Source organism: Pempheris klunzingeri, chromosome 4 (assembly GCF_042242105.1).
Source record: "Pempheris klunzingeri isolate RE-2024b chromosome 4, fPemKlu1.hap1, whole genome shotgun sequence".
Lineage (NCBI taxonomy): Eukaryota > Metazoa > Chordata > Actinopteri > Acropomatiformes > Pempheridae > Pempheris > Pempheris klunzingeri.
In genome coordinates, this window is record NC_092015.1 from 20,765,294 (window position 1) to 20,778,975 (window position 13,682).

The 13,682-nt window shown below is 43.6% G+C and overlaps 1 protein-coding gene across 1 annotated transcript; it reads right to left on the reverse strand.

The window, feature by feature from the left end:
• Window positions 1-1,662: 1,662 nt before the first annotated feature.
• On the reverse strand, window positions 1,663-10,179 carry tsku (tsukushi small leucine rich proteoglycan homolog (Xenopus laevis)). Its single transcript, XM_070829077.1, has 3 exons — window positions 9,918-10,179; window positions 5,225-5,536; window positions 1,663-4,472 (listed from the first exon to the last, which is right to left on the reverse strand). The coding sequence occupies exons 2-3, from the start codon at window positions 5,528-5,530 to the stop codon at window positions 3,732-3,734; spliced, it is 1,047 nt and encodes a 348-aa protein (XP_070685178.1). The 5' UTR covers window positions 5,531-5,536; window positions 9,918-10,179; the 3' UTR covers window positions 1,663-3,731.
• Window positions 10,180-13,682: the final 3,503 nt, after the last annotated feature.

Here is a 13,682-nt window from a genome sequence, read left to right on the forward strand (position 1 = left end):
TCCCAGCTCACTCACTCGAGGTCCCAACACAAAATATTCACTCTGGCTAATATCAACTCTATGGATATGAGATGAAACGCAAGGTTTCAACACAGTCGCCATTGAGTGAACATGCCTGTTGCTTAATTTCATGCGAAACTAACTTTCTGTTCCTGTTAGGCAACCGTATTCCAATTAAAAGTAACTGCCCCTCCTTTGTGAGTTCAGCCAGGTCTGTTTTTCAGTGTCACAACAGAAATGTCAACAGTTCTCTATTGATTTTAGTTCTGTTTTCACCTCTGTGAGCTGTAAAACATAGTTAGAGCTGCTCTCACAAACTGCGTTTCGTGTTTTCTCAGACTACAGCATGAGACACATAATTATCAGTCTATAATGCATCAAAGTCATTGCATGTCAATACATTTGCGATGCTTTTTAGCTCATCTGTGCCAGAGAGAGGCACAGGTGCAAACAAAAATTTAAGTCTGATCCTTATTCGGTGTAGCTTTCTGATTACGCTCTCGTCCACTGACATTCTTCACCGCATTATTTCATTTCAAACCGTCATAATTCCAATTGGACTTGTGCTCTGACATGAAGAGCTGCAAAAGCGTGGCCAAACTGAAAATGCTCCGCCGCTTTTGATCTGTAACCTGATTTGCTGTGCTGTTGAATTCCCTGAATGTCTTTACATTCTCCACAGTGTTTGCAGCGTGTTTTTCTCAGCGCTACTGAAAGCAGCCGTGACAGTTTTCTGATGGATGGCTGCTTCCTCGGGGGCTTCAGGAGATGGACAAAAAAAGCCCAAACATCTGGAAGTGTTTTCTGCAGCGGGGTCAATCCACTGAGGGCTCTCAGGCAGCCTCCTACCTTTCTTGAAGAAAGTAGAGTTGCATTCACACACACACACACAGGCCTGAATGGAGTCATATGCAAGAAAGCTGAATGGGTTGGTTTGAAGACCTACTGAGGATCTTAGCACGTACAACCATGATGCAATCTGTGTAAAAAAAACTGGTTTAGTCTGCCTTAGTTTGGCTGTTTCTGGGTGTCTTGGGGTTTAGAAGATGTGTCACAGAAAGGAGGGCATAACGTGAATGTTTTCTCTGTCTCGCAGGCCAAACACTGCATTGCCAAACACACACACACGCACACACACACAGGAGATCTGCAAGCCATGAGTGAAACCTGGCTCTCTTTCCCACTGTCTCCTTTCTCAACTCGTCTCCTTCCCAGTCACCTCCTTGGCAGGTTACCAGCCCACTGTTGCGTGGTACTCTGCCAAACCCCCACATGACTGCCCACTTCACTGTTTTTTAAGGGCCATTCAAGACCACAAGCGTATCTGCGTCTGTGTATCCAGACACTTTCAAGTAAATAGTTCTATACACAACTTGTTACTGAGTTGTAAAAAGTGGGAGAAAAACTGCTATGTGGGTAAACCACCGACATCTGAGCCTTTCTCCTGTCCTAAAGAGACACGCCCTGCTGTGAGTCAGTCCTGTGCATAGAAACGAATCACAAACTGCTCTGAAAAAACGGGATCTCTGACAAAATCTTTCCCTCCACGTACGCGGTTTTGTTTTTAAATGTCTGTTACTCTCTTCTGCTGACACGCCTAACAATTGTTTCCAGTTTTACATCATAGCGCGCATGACAAGCAGCAGTCATTCAAACCACAAGTACGTGAATAGTCAATTTATTACACATATGTTTCATATATATATATATATATATATATATATAAAGTTATATACAATATAGTTAAACACATACAAATATAAACTTCTACACCAAGACTGGGCTCATCTGGCTCGTAACTATCCAACCAAAGAGGTGGATTTCTTTTAAAACCAAAACGCTAAAGGCCATAAAGCCTTCAAAGATTGCTTACATTCAAAAACCCTAACATGCAGTCTAGAGGCTGATCGTCTTCTTCTTCTTCTTCGGTCCCCAGAAACACCACAGGAATGCCAAGGTGAGGTTACACATGACAGCACAGTGCAGTTTTAAACTTCTTTACCAGCTTTATGAACAACGTCATACTGCATTGGTCAAGTTTTCGAACAATGGTCTTGCACAACTGGAGACTGATTTGACAACAAGGTCAGAATAAACTGTTGCCCAACTTGGTCACGGCTTGTTTGCTTCTGTTGTGTAATGAGAGTAAAAACCCAACAAAACACAGACCAGCGCTGCACACACCTCATTTGAAAAGGCTGTACACCAAAGGTAGTGTCTGATGAAGATAAGCTGAAGATAAGCTGTCAGATTTGGGCTGGTATTCATAGAAACTAATTTTGTGAGTTTATAAGGACACATTCAACCCAATCATCACTGTAAGTTTCCAATAAAAGAATTCCTTGGATTGTGCAGTTTGAGTTTATGGGATGTACTCGTTCTATCATTATTGCTTAGAGTTAGACAGTGTCTGTACAGAAAATATAGCCAAGCTAAGCCAGTTAACTTAGTTTAGCAGACAAAAATCACCTAATTAACTAATTTCTTTAATGCAGACCAACATTTTAAGTAGAAAAACAGCAGGTTGTGGTTGTACGGGGGGGGGTCCGTGCTGGTTGCCTTGAAACCTCACGGTGACTCCAGGAAAGTGGAGGAAGCCACTGAAGTCACAAACTGTCCGCGTACAAGCACAGCCACTGTTTTAATGCTTTGGTTTAAAGTTCTAACGTGTTAATCGGCACGCTTGAGAGCTGCCACTGGGTGAATGTGATACCTTTGGATACAAAACAGGCCAACTTTTTTTTTCCCTCGTTTCCAGTATTAATGCTAACTAAGCTGGCAGTAGCTTAATGTGCAGACACAAGGGTCGTATCAGCCACATCATCTAACTCTTGAATGAAAATTGGCATTTCTCAAAATGTCAGACTGTCCCTTTAATCGTTTCAACAAAAGCGTCACATTCACAATCGTCCCAAATGAAAACTCTTAGTGGTCAACAGTCTTCGCGATGCATAGAAGGTTTTGTATTACGCTTGGATGACATTCAGGCCACGTGCAAGTGCGTCACTACAAAAAAAAATTGCGACTGGAACAAGTGCAAATAACTCAATGTGGTCCCACTTTAAAGGAAACGCAGAACGTAAGAACATTACTTGAAGGTTTGTAAGATTCTCTACCAGTTTAGACTACATGTGAAGAAGGAAAAAAAAAATGGTTCTGTGCTATGTAAAATGCTGTTATTGTACAAAAGGTACAGCATATGATGTTTGTGTCAAGAGTCCACGAAGCTTACATCAAACCTTTAAGACATCGGTAACCGACAGAGAAGCGTTTTGCATATCAAAGCGGATAAGGCACAGCTCTGGCGAACCAGGGTATGTTTTATCAGAGTTCATCTGTGCGATGTGTTGTCTGACCACATCAGAAATCAAAGGCTTTTCTAGTTCTCCCCAACGGCTGCACTCGAAGGCTGGGTGGAAAGCTGGCCATCGCAGAGAAGGGCTGGTTGTGATGATGTCGAAAAACACTTTTTCACTCCATGTTGCACTTGGTCATTCACGTGAAAAGTTGTGAAATAGTTCAAAATTGTTGTGTCAGGAATGAACAATCGCGGTTAAGTAGTTCTGAGCGTCAGATTGTCATTTTAAGTCCGAAAAATGGCCGGACAGAGCCCCCCTTAAGGTGTGTGTGTGTGTGGGGGGTGGTGGGGGATTCCGAAGCTATTCCACCATCCGACGAGCACTTCTCATGAAATATACCAGACCCTTTCATCCGGCTCCACAGGCACGGCTTCACAACACGACGCCATCCGCATTACAGTTCAGCACCTCGTTGTGCTGGACCTGACCCAGCTGCCGGTGGAACTGTCCCTGTTTCTGGGTCCTCCAGCAGTGGACGTTTCGTCCCAGTGTAATACTCTTAATGCTGGGCAGGTGGCTCAGCATGTTATTTGGCAAGGACGCCACACCAGAGCCAGATAAATTCAGCTCCTGCAGGGAGTCTAGTCCACTAAAAACGGCAGGGCTCAGAGTCTTGAGCTTAGGGTTATTTGACAGATCCAGAACTTGCAGGCTCTCGAGGCCCTTGAAGCTGTACGGCTCAATTTCCTGAAGCTCGTGGAGGCCAATGATGGATAAATAAACCAAATCTTTCAGCTGAGCAAAAGCTCCCTCCTTGATGCGGTTGATGGGGTTACCATCCAGATTAAGGTACCTCAGCGGAAGTTCTGCCAGTCTCGGTACGCTCAACAGCCGGTTTGCTGACAGATTTAAGCTCTGAATGTGTAATACTCTTCCATGCAAAGTCGTGGAGACCGACACAAGCTTGTTATTAGACAGATCCACGCTGACAGGTTCGCCATTAACTTTAGTGGCGAACACGTCCATGTCAAACTCTTGGAAGCTGTTGTGGCTGAGGTCAACTTCAGCCAGAGGGAGGCCGGAGAAGCAGCTCGGGGAGAGGCTCTCCAGGCTGTTGTGGCTCAAATCCAGAGTCTCCAGGTAACGCAGCTTGGACAAAGCACTGAGGCTTACCTGAAAATGTGATGAAGGAAGGAAGGAAGGAAGAGGGGAGCAAAGAAGAAAAGAAGAAAACCATTACGTAGTGGCAAGGTCATATTTGCAGAGTTGAAGATACAGTGCTATGAGAATTGACATATATGTATAAACAAAAAGAAAACAATGACTCATCCTGCACTCTGAGACAAATATAGACAAGTGTACTCAATTAAACGTGATTGAGGCGCCCTGTGAACCCTTCATATCATTAAAAAAACCTCACTTGATCGTTAACTCGTAGTAGGTAGCAGAGCAATATCAAAAGCATGAGCTGAATCATCTCTAGTGCAGTTAGTCTAATTTATTAATATTTAATGATAAAAATCACAGATGTACATAGACCTTGTGAGGGCAGATGAAACAGGTTTGAAACACTAGACCCAACGGTTTCCGATTTGCACAAACAACATTTAAGGAGCAACACGAGCATTCATTTTGGAGTCATGTTTCTGGACACCCTACGGTAGTCCAACATTCACTCTCTTTTAGCTCTGTTGTGGTCTCCACCAACTACTGAGGGGAATTATCTGGCTCTACAATGGAGCTGCTGGCTTTGTCCGTCTGCCATTTGGTGCTGGGGAGTTAACATTGGCTAACATTATCAACAAGTTGTGTCCAAACATGTAACACTGTAGCAGGAAATCCCCTGGATGACTGACTTTGTAGTAAAAAGTAAAAACGTGCCTCACTTTGGACCAAAAGGTTTATACTTGAGTTCCTCCAAATACCTTTGTTATGTGGTTGCTGCTCAGGTCCAAGCTAACAAGGGTGGTGTAGCCCGGACCAGCTAACATGGTGTCACTGAGTGGGCCCATGGTGTTGGAGGACAGGTCTAGGTGGGTAGTGTCCAGTGGGATGGGGATGGGCATGGTGGCGCTGGGTCCCAGCCCTCGGCAGTCCACCCTGGTCAGGCTGAAGCTGTCGAAAAGGCCAAAGCTTTCCACTTCACAGCGGCAACCAGGATGGCAGTTCTTGACGGCGCTGGGCTGGACGGAGGCCAGCAGCGATAGGCCAAGACACAGGAGGAGTGCCATTGTGCTCTGGAGAGAGAACAAATTCATTATTTGCACTTGAAACCTCTTTAACCTGCCACTCCCATCGAGAGTAAGAAAGGTTTCCTCTAATGAAAATTTATCTTTATCATGTTCAAGTCAGCTGTCAAGCTCCAATCAGCGCCAGATAAAAATGCAACTCTATCACCGGAGCATGTGAGGGTGTATCAGTACACCCTGTACAAAAAGTACTTCGCAGAACACCTCGTTTGTGATTTCAGAAATTAGAGGAGCTGTCCCTGCTAAAACGCCATCTTCAAGGTATTTGTTAAGCTTTGTGCAAAGACTTTAAGCTTTTATACGAGCAACTTGAGTAGCCCCAATTTCCCTCCCTCTCGGCTTCCCAACGGGTGTGACCTAATTTCTTTTGATCAAAGCACTTTCTTAGTTGGCTCAGTAGAATGAGTATGCATGATTGTGAAAATGAAAATTTGAGTGTGTCGTAAATCAAGGCCCTTGAAATATTTCTGCTCCATCTTAAGACAAAAAAAATACAAAGTCAGAATCAGATCGATCGTTTTAAGTAAAAGTTTCATTAAAAATTCACAAAGAGGTGAATAAATGACAATGTTTACAATAATACATGAGTAGAAATTACAGTAAAATCCAGTAGGAGACGTTTTATTTCAAACCAGAAGAATCTATCGTACCTTCTCTCAGCTGTTGCTGCTGTCCCTTGTGTATTTGGTCGTGTGTAAATGAAAGCTGAACAGAGCTCGCCCAGTTCAACTTAAGTAACGTGTGTACACACACACACACACACTCACACACAAACACACAATAAGTCTGAAAATTGGACAGAGGTTAAGAGTTGTGTAACACGCAGAAAAGAACAGTCATGGTGAAGTTACCCGGGCATGACACAGCAGGATGAGCCAGAGGTTTACAGCATTAGATGCAATTCAGTCATACATTTAAAACTTAGGTCTAATTATTATATGATATGACCAATTATTGATCTGGCTTTCACTTTTAACTTCAATAAAAGACTGTGGAGCTCTTTCTCACATACTCACATCCGTTTCTGGAATAAAAATTCACTCAATATGCTCAAAATTCAGAAAAATGGTAGAGTAAGTATGTATCATGAGCAAACAAATGCATGTTGGTATGTTCTTTGCGAAAAGCAAAAGCTCACTGCTCCTCCAACTTCTGCGTCTTTTAGGCTTTCTTTTAGAGACTGAGGGAGGGTATGTCTGTTATCGGGTACATCGAACAGGGGTGAAGGTTATTTATCTTGGCTTACGTAAGAGGATGAGGTTACATAGCTGACTAGTATGGGTCAACATATGTGGCCTGATTAGCATGGCTCAAAGTCTGCTTAGACAGAGCTGCTCACCTCTGTGCAGTGTTTCTTTTGTTTTGACCCTTGAACTGTCTCGACTAGCTGCTTGTACTGCTGATCTGAGTGTAGAAATGTAATCAGCTGCATGATTTTAGTCTACTGTTTCAGTCGCTCCGTTCACAAAGGCTCTGCTGTTTCCTGCCATGTGTTTTTTTTAAACTTTAAACTATGTCTTTAATATCGATAATAGTACAAAACAAAACAGTTGATACACCTTTAAACTAACGTGGATCCTGTACATAAAGAATACAAGTAAAAAATAAAAGTTTTTAGAGTTTTTTCTGTTCATTCTGTTAGAGGTTAGTATCTGAAGGTATCTGTTGTCCCCAGAGATTATTTTTCCATGTTTGCGCTTCTGTGTCTGTGTGTGTGTGTGTGTGTGTGTGTGTGTGTGTGTGTGTGTGTGTGTGCGTGTGCGTGTCCCTCCAGCTGCATGTCCTGTCCTGACCAGACAGGAATGGGTGAGCTTTAAGACCGTCAAATTAAGCTGAGTGCATAAATCTTTCACTGGCTGGTCAAAATTCAACATGTTTTTTTTGGTTGAGCTCTTCAGCAGTTCAATAGTTCAGCCATGGACTGAACCACACAAGAAGGACAGAGGGGAAACATGATGAGTGAGCTGCTGAATGACTTCTAGATGTTCTAAAGATATCGTAGCACGAAGTGACCAAATTTCTCACGTTGGTGTTTAAATTAAACTTTGCACTTACAGTTTCTGCAGCAACTGCCGGCCTCCTTTTTTTTTTTTTTTTTTTATTTGTGCGTGTGTGTGTGTGTCACATCATTAGCTGTCATAAAAAAATTATAATGAGGTCCTTCTCCTCCCTGTCTGCTATTACGAGTTCTGCTTTAAATGACAACAAAGCAAAGCAAATGACAGGCTTCAAAGAGGTCTGCCTTGTTGGGAAACCACAGAGAAGCCACATTCAGACTAAACATGGGAAACTGCCAGTAAAACCAAGTGCTCATAAGTGTTTTACGTCTGCCACGCCGGCCTTCGGCAGCTCGTCACCTCCGTGTGGTTTCTCCGCGTCCATCTGGTGCTCCAACGAGGATTGTGAGCTCTCCGCACCAGGTGTTCCTCGCAACCTCTCACCAATAAATCTCGGCTAAGAGCAAACTGCTGCTGGCGCTGCCTTCAAATCAGACACATTCTAACTACCGCAATTACCCGAAGGCAACAGCAGTTAGAGCTGCGAACCCCCTGAGTGGTCAATTGGCAGGGACCTGTGAAATCACGCCCCAACACCTTCTCACTTTCAGAGGTCTGTTCACACCTTTTTATCCTGGGAAAGCGACACAACAGCCTCCGCTGCGCTCGGAGGATTACCATCCATTAGTTGTTTATGCATCTATTTACCTTCCCACAGCTAATACAGCAGCGAGTTCTGCTTCACCTCGCAGCTATGTGCAGACTCCTTTATTGTGATAACCCAGTTATCACAGCGCGTTATCAGTGTTCAATTTGTCAAAAGTCAATATAGAAGCTCCACTTTTATTGCCCACGAGCAATAAAAGTCAAATCAAAGATTGTGTCTTATCTAAACGCGTGCAAAGAAAGTAGGAAACTGCACCTTTAAAGAAGAAGACAGAGTCAACATATGATATCTACTCAGATCTACCATTTATCACGTTCATTTGCATCTACATCAAACATCATCCATCCCTCAATTTGTTCGGCATCCTCCAGTGTTCTCCTCCCCGATTTTGTTTCCCAGTTGAAGGCTGAAAACTGTGTAATTAGAAGATGGATGCCACGCTAATCCTTTTAAGCCAAATGAAGGCATGACACCGAGGAGGAGGCGGTGCGACTAAATCAAATTGATGGCTCTTCAGTCTTTTAAAACAATTAGGCGGCAACGGGACCCCTACAGTTATGGTGAATTAAATAAACTCGCAAGCAAAGAGACTGATCGAATTCATCAAAGTGCTTTTTTTGTTTCCTTTTTTTTTTTTACAAAGACGAGACAACTGCAACTGCACGGCCTGAATATAATGAACATCAGTTCAAATGTCTGTATTAGAAAGCCAGCAGTGGATTTACTCAAGTACTGCACTTCAGTACAGCTGTGACGTACTTGACTATTTTTCTGAATGCCACTTTAGAGGGAGACTTTTTTACTCCATCACATATTAAACTACTACAACAGTATATAAGCAGGTATCTTCCCTGCCAATAGCTACATGAAAATGCTGCTTAGGTGATAACCCGGCAAGTATAATAATCCACTATATAATGTTCACCCAAGTGATGTTATGATGAATCATATTTTAAACTGAACAGACTCATTTTGCATTGCACTATTGCTACTTTGACCCTTTTTCTACATCTGTTTCTATTCTAAAATCCTTACAAACTCTTTGGGCCTACCCTAGGCCGGTTTGGCAGTCTGCTCACAGCTGATTTTCCCCCTCCTGAGTCATAAAAGTCTGACCAACTGTGACAAACGTGTCTCTGCATTCTCCCCGTGAGCCACAGCCATGCCCTAGGAGGTTAACACAGGAGGCGGTATCCACTCACAGCCTGGGCACCTCTGCGGATCAGATTTCTTGCAGCCGTACGTGGCAAACCGCGCAGAGGCTGCTGCTGCTGCTGCTGCTGCACATTCTGACACACCATCTCCGCAGGGATCATCACATGTGTACCTGAAGCTCCGTCAACAACACCTTCAACGTCAACCCCGCCCCTTTCCCGACTGTCAATCACAGCTCCGCGTGTCACGTCTGCGCGCATCAATCGCTCAAAAGTTTGCACACACCGCAAAGTTAAGTTTCTGTCTGCGTCTGCTTGGCGTGGACAACACGCAGGAGAGCGGTCAGCTCGGACGGGACACCGGGGGCGGTTTCTTAAACGCGGAGGCGAGCGTGAAACCTGATCTGACCACAGAGGTCCGCTGCGTGTCCGCGTCCGAAACTACGCCGCCGATCACACGGAGATCTTCCCCCCCCCTCTCAGCCAGGGGGGAGTGAGAGCTGCCCCACTTTAACCACTTTCCCTCCCCCGCTTATGTTCTGGGAACTTACTTTTATTTGCCTTTCATCCACACCGCCCGCGTTTCGGCCGTTTTTTTTTTTGTTTTCTTTTCACTTCACCGCTCCCATGTTGCACACCCCCGCAGCGGCCCCGCGTCCCGGCGGTTCGTGTGTCTGCTGCTGCCCCGCATGAGCTCCGCGGATCCCTCCGTGTGTCTGCTCCGCCGCGAGAGACTGTCAGCGGCTGGAAACCCCAGGACACACTCGTCCGCTCCCATCCCAGAAAGTCCTGGCCTCGCTTTAACACCGTTCAGCCCCCACCGCCGCCGCCGCCGCCACCAACCAGCGCACACAGCGAGAGCACTTCCTGCCGGTGCCTTACAAAATAAAATGCTTCCGATGCAACTTCAACATCTGTCCATGGCTTCAGTATTTGTTTTGGCTAAATACATCTCCTTGATGAATATATTTTGTAACATTGTTTACTTAACACACATATTCTGACTGTTAGTGTCAGATTCCCATTGGGTTGCCTTGGCTACTGTTGCCTTGGCTACAGGTCAGGATGGTGAATCTGCTATTTCAGATGGTAATTAGCATAACCAAAATACAAGTTTAAATCATGAAGGTAAGTTAAACTTGCGTTTTTACACTATTTATATTATCCTCCTTTCCTCTCTTATACTCCAGAACGTAACCAAACACACAATTTAAAAAGAATATGTTTGAAACTGTCTCGACATTCTCTCAGAAGGGCTATATAGCAGTATTTATGAGACTACATGATGTTAAGATTTTGTTTATTTTTTTAATTTTTGGCCTGAATATAATGAATGGATTAGTAATATGAGTATTTTCTTTAATGCTACTTTACGGCTATATACAGTATTTATGAGACTACACGATGTTAAGCTTTTATTTTTGAAGGCCATCCTGGTCAACTTCCGGTCTCCAGTCTCCAGTCTCAGGTAGTTTTGACGCTCAGTCGGTGCGCACTCTAGTGGACATGGCGCAAAAAAACAAACAAACAAAAAAAAAAAAACACTGTTGCGCAACGAGGCGGCGGTTTGTTTCATTTGGCCTGAAGTTCACATTTTGATTGATCAGATAAAGAAGAAGAATGGTAACGGAAACCCAGACTTCCTGTCAGTGCCTGAGCAGCGTTCATCTGGCCTGCTTCTTTACAAAACCGAGCCTGTAGTGTGCTAAGCAACCTTTTCAAAGACTAAGATCAGAGTTCATTTAGTTCCACAGAGCAACAGGACATTACATTGAGTTATGAGGAAAGATTAGTTTGAAATCTGACATTTCTAAACAGGAATATCAGAGAGGAGACAAACACGGCCTGCAGCAGCAGAGCTGTGCATTTGATTCCACAGATGATGGAGAATCATTGAAGATGTTGGACCACTTCCTGATGGATGACACACTGTAACAGGCTCTCTCAGAGAGAAGGGGTGGGTGGGGGGGGCTCAGAGACACACAGGTCAAGTGTGATGAATCCTGGTGAACATCTGTTGCTGCTCACACAATAAGTGAGGGGGCCTCCGCTCTTCATCTGCGGCCCTCGGCCTTTGTTTCCCTCCTGAGAGCATGACAGCATGACGGCACACACCCATACAGTGCTCGCTCACACTTTCCCTCTCAAGGGTACACGCATCATTTTGTCAAAAATGAAAAACAAAAGAAAGAACACACATCATGTAGAGAAAGTTGTGATGAAAAAAGGGGGGCGGGGCTATTTTGACTTGAGCAGACACACACACACACAGACAGACACACTTCTTCTTCTGGGAATCTCCAAAGCTGTAAAGATAAGACAGGCATGCAGTCTAGTGAGGGCAGAACAACATACCTCAGAACCACTGGAAGAAACATGAAGATTTATGATGATGAATGACCAAAGAATTCACCACATTTCTACACATCTCCTGTGTTAAGTTTTTACTCTTTATGTAGAGTTTTCACGGTCGGTCGGAGCACACTGAGTCCACCGTGTGTTGATTTAAGCTCTAGTATCCTTAAAGTTACTGGTAATCATGCACAGGCGGCCTTATAAAATGTAAAGCATGTCTTTTATACTGGGACGTGTGAATATTAATAACAGAATAGTTTTAAATGTGGAAATACATCTTGTCAGAAAGTACATTTTTTTGAATAGCGACCGTATAATGTTTGTTTGTTGCATTAAAAAAAAATTGTATTGCCAAATAACACCGAAGGTTTCAGCTCTTCCTAATAGAGCCGTGCTTCCTTGTTAAGAGAGAGTGTTACAGACAATATCCCCGTTTAATCTTGTGTGAAAGTTTTTCTTTTTTTAGCATCCATAGAGACACATGTTAATCTTAATCCCTGAATCACAGGGTTTACTGCCTTCATCCCAGTGCAGAATACAATCAGCTTCACTGGAGGCGTTCCCACTAGATGGAGCCAGAGCTGAAGGCATCTTCTAATGAAGTCAGCGTCTGTGAAGCCTCATTGAGTAACTCAGAGACACCAACTCACTTTCTGACACACCAGGGCTGTCTCTGAAAAGTAGCAGAAAGCCAGAATAGTTAACAGCTTCACACCATTCGCTATTAATGCATGACGCGTGCCTTAGTTGTGATCATCAGGCGTGCTATTGTATTGTGGGGAGCTCTTTAAAAACCCAAATTATGTATGAAATGATAAACCCAACATAACTAATTATGTTCAAGATAGACGAGAGATTTGATTTGATCCTGTTTGGATCGCTATGTGACCCAAAAAGCATCTTTACTCACATTGTTGTTCAAAACTGCTTCGACATACAGCAGGCTCGCTCTCCCAAGTGAAAATATAATCATTTAATTCATAAAATACCAGCAACTCTGTCTTCAGGGACAGATCCCACATAGCTCAAGATTATTAGTTTAACCTCGTCAGTCCGTATTATAGCAGCGTGTAAGACTCAAGAATGGCCATTTCCATTTCACCTTAATGTTAGTGAGTGACTTCACTTTCACTGGTGTCCATCCCTCTCCTCATTCGTCCTATTTTGTTTACTCCCATGCTGTCTATACTGCATTTCCCATCCTCCTCCTTGTTCTTCACTGTATGAAAGAGATGTTGGCTAGTTGGAGTTCTGTGTGGTTGTATTTACCCCTTATTCTACCTTTTGATTTATTTCTTTTTCTGTCTTTTTTATTTCGTATTTTTTATCATTACGTAGTAATTTGTGCTCGTGGGGGCCGCTTGTGTTTCATTTCAGTGTCTAACACAAAGCACAGAGCTCGTCTCTCGTGCAGCATCAGATGTGGTGTGTTCGCTGCTCACTGGGTGGACATTGCGCTGAGTCGTCACTTCTGTCCTCTATTCCTGGATGCAGGACAGCGGTGTCAAGGTGTTACATTTAAGAGGCTCATCAGCTTATGTGGGATATGGGTCAACAAAGGTGCAATCACTTTCCAGCTCCTTGTGCATGCAATGTAATATTCCGCTAACATTTCTGTAATCTTTCTTTGCTGGTTCGTTGTTTCATTTTTTCTTTTTTTTAGTCTTTTAGTCCTCCAAACGTGCACACACACACACACACACACACACACACACACATATACAGCAGAGGAAGAGACAGGCAAACAGATGGGGAAAGGAGACAAAGGGGCTCTTTCTCTCTCACACACACTCACATATGCAAACACACACACAAACACACACACAAGCCACTTTGGGTAAATTTTTCACCTTCATTATTTTGAAAAGGTTTTGTTGTTTCTACCTAAATTCCTCCCAGATTTTTTTTTTTATCAGTCAGTCAAAAGCATTAGCATGTGACATTAGTTTAGGCTGAAATGT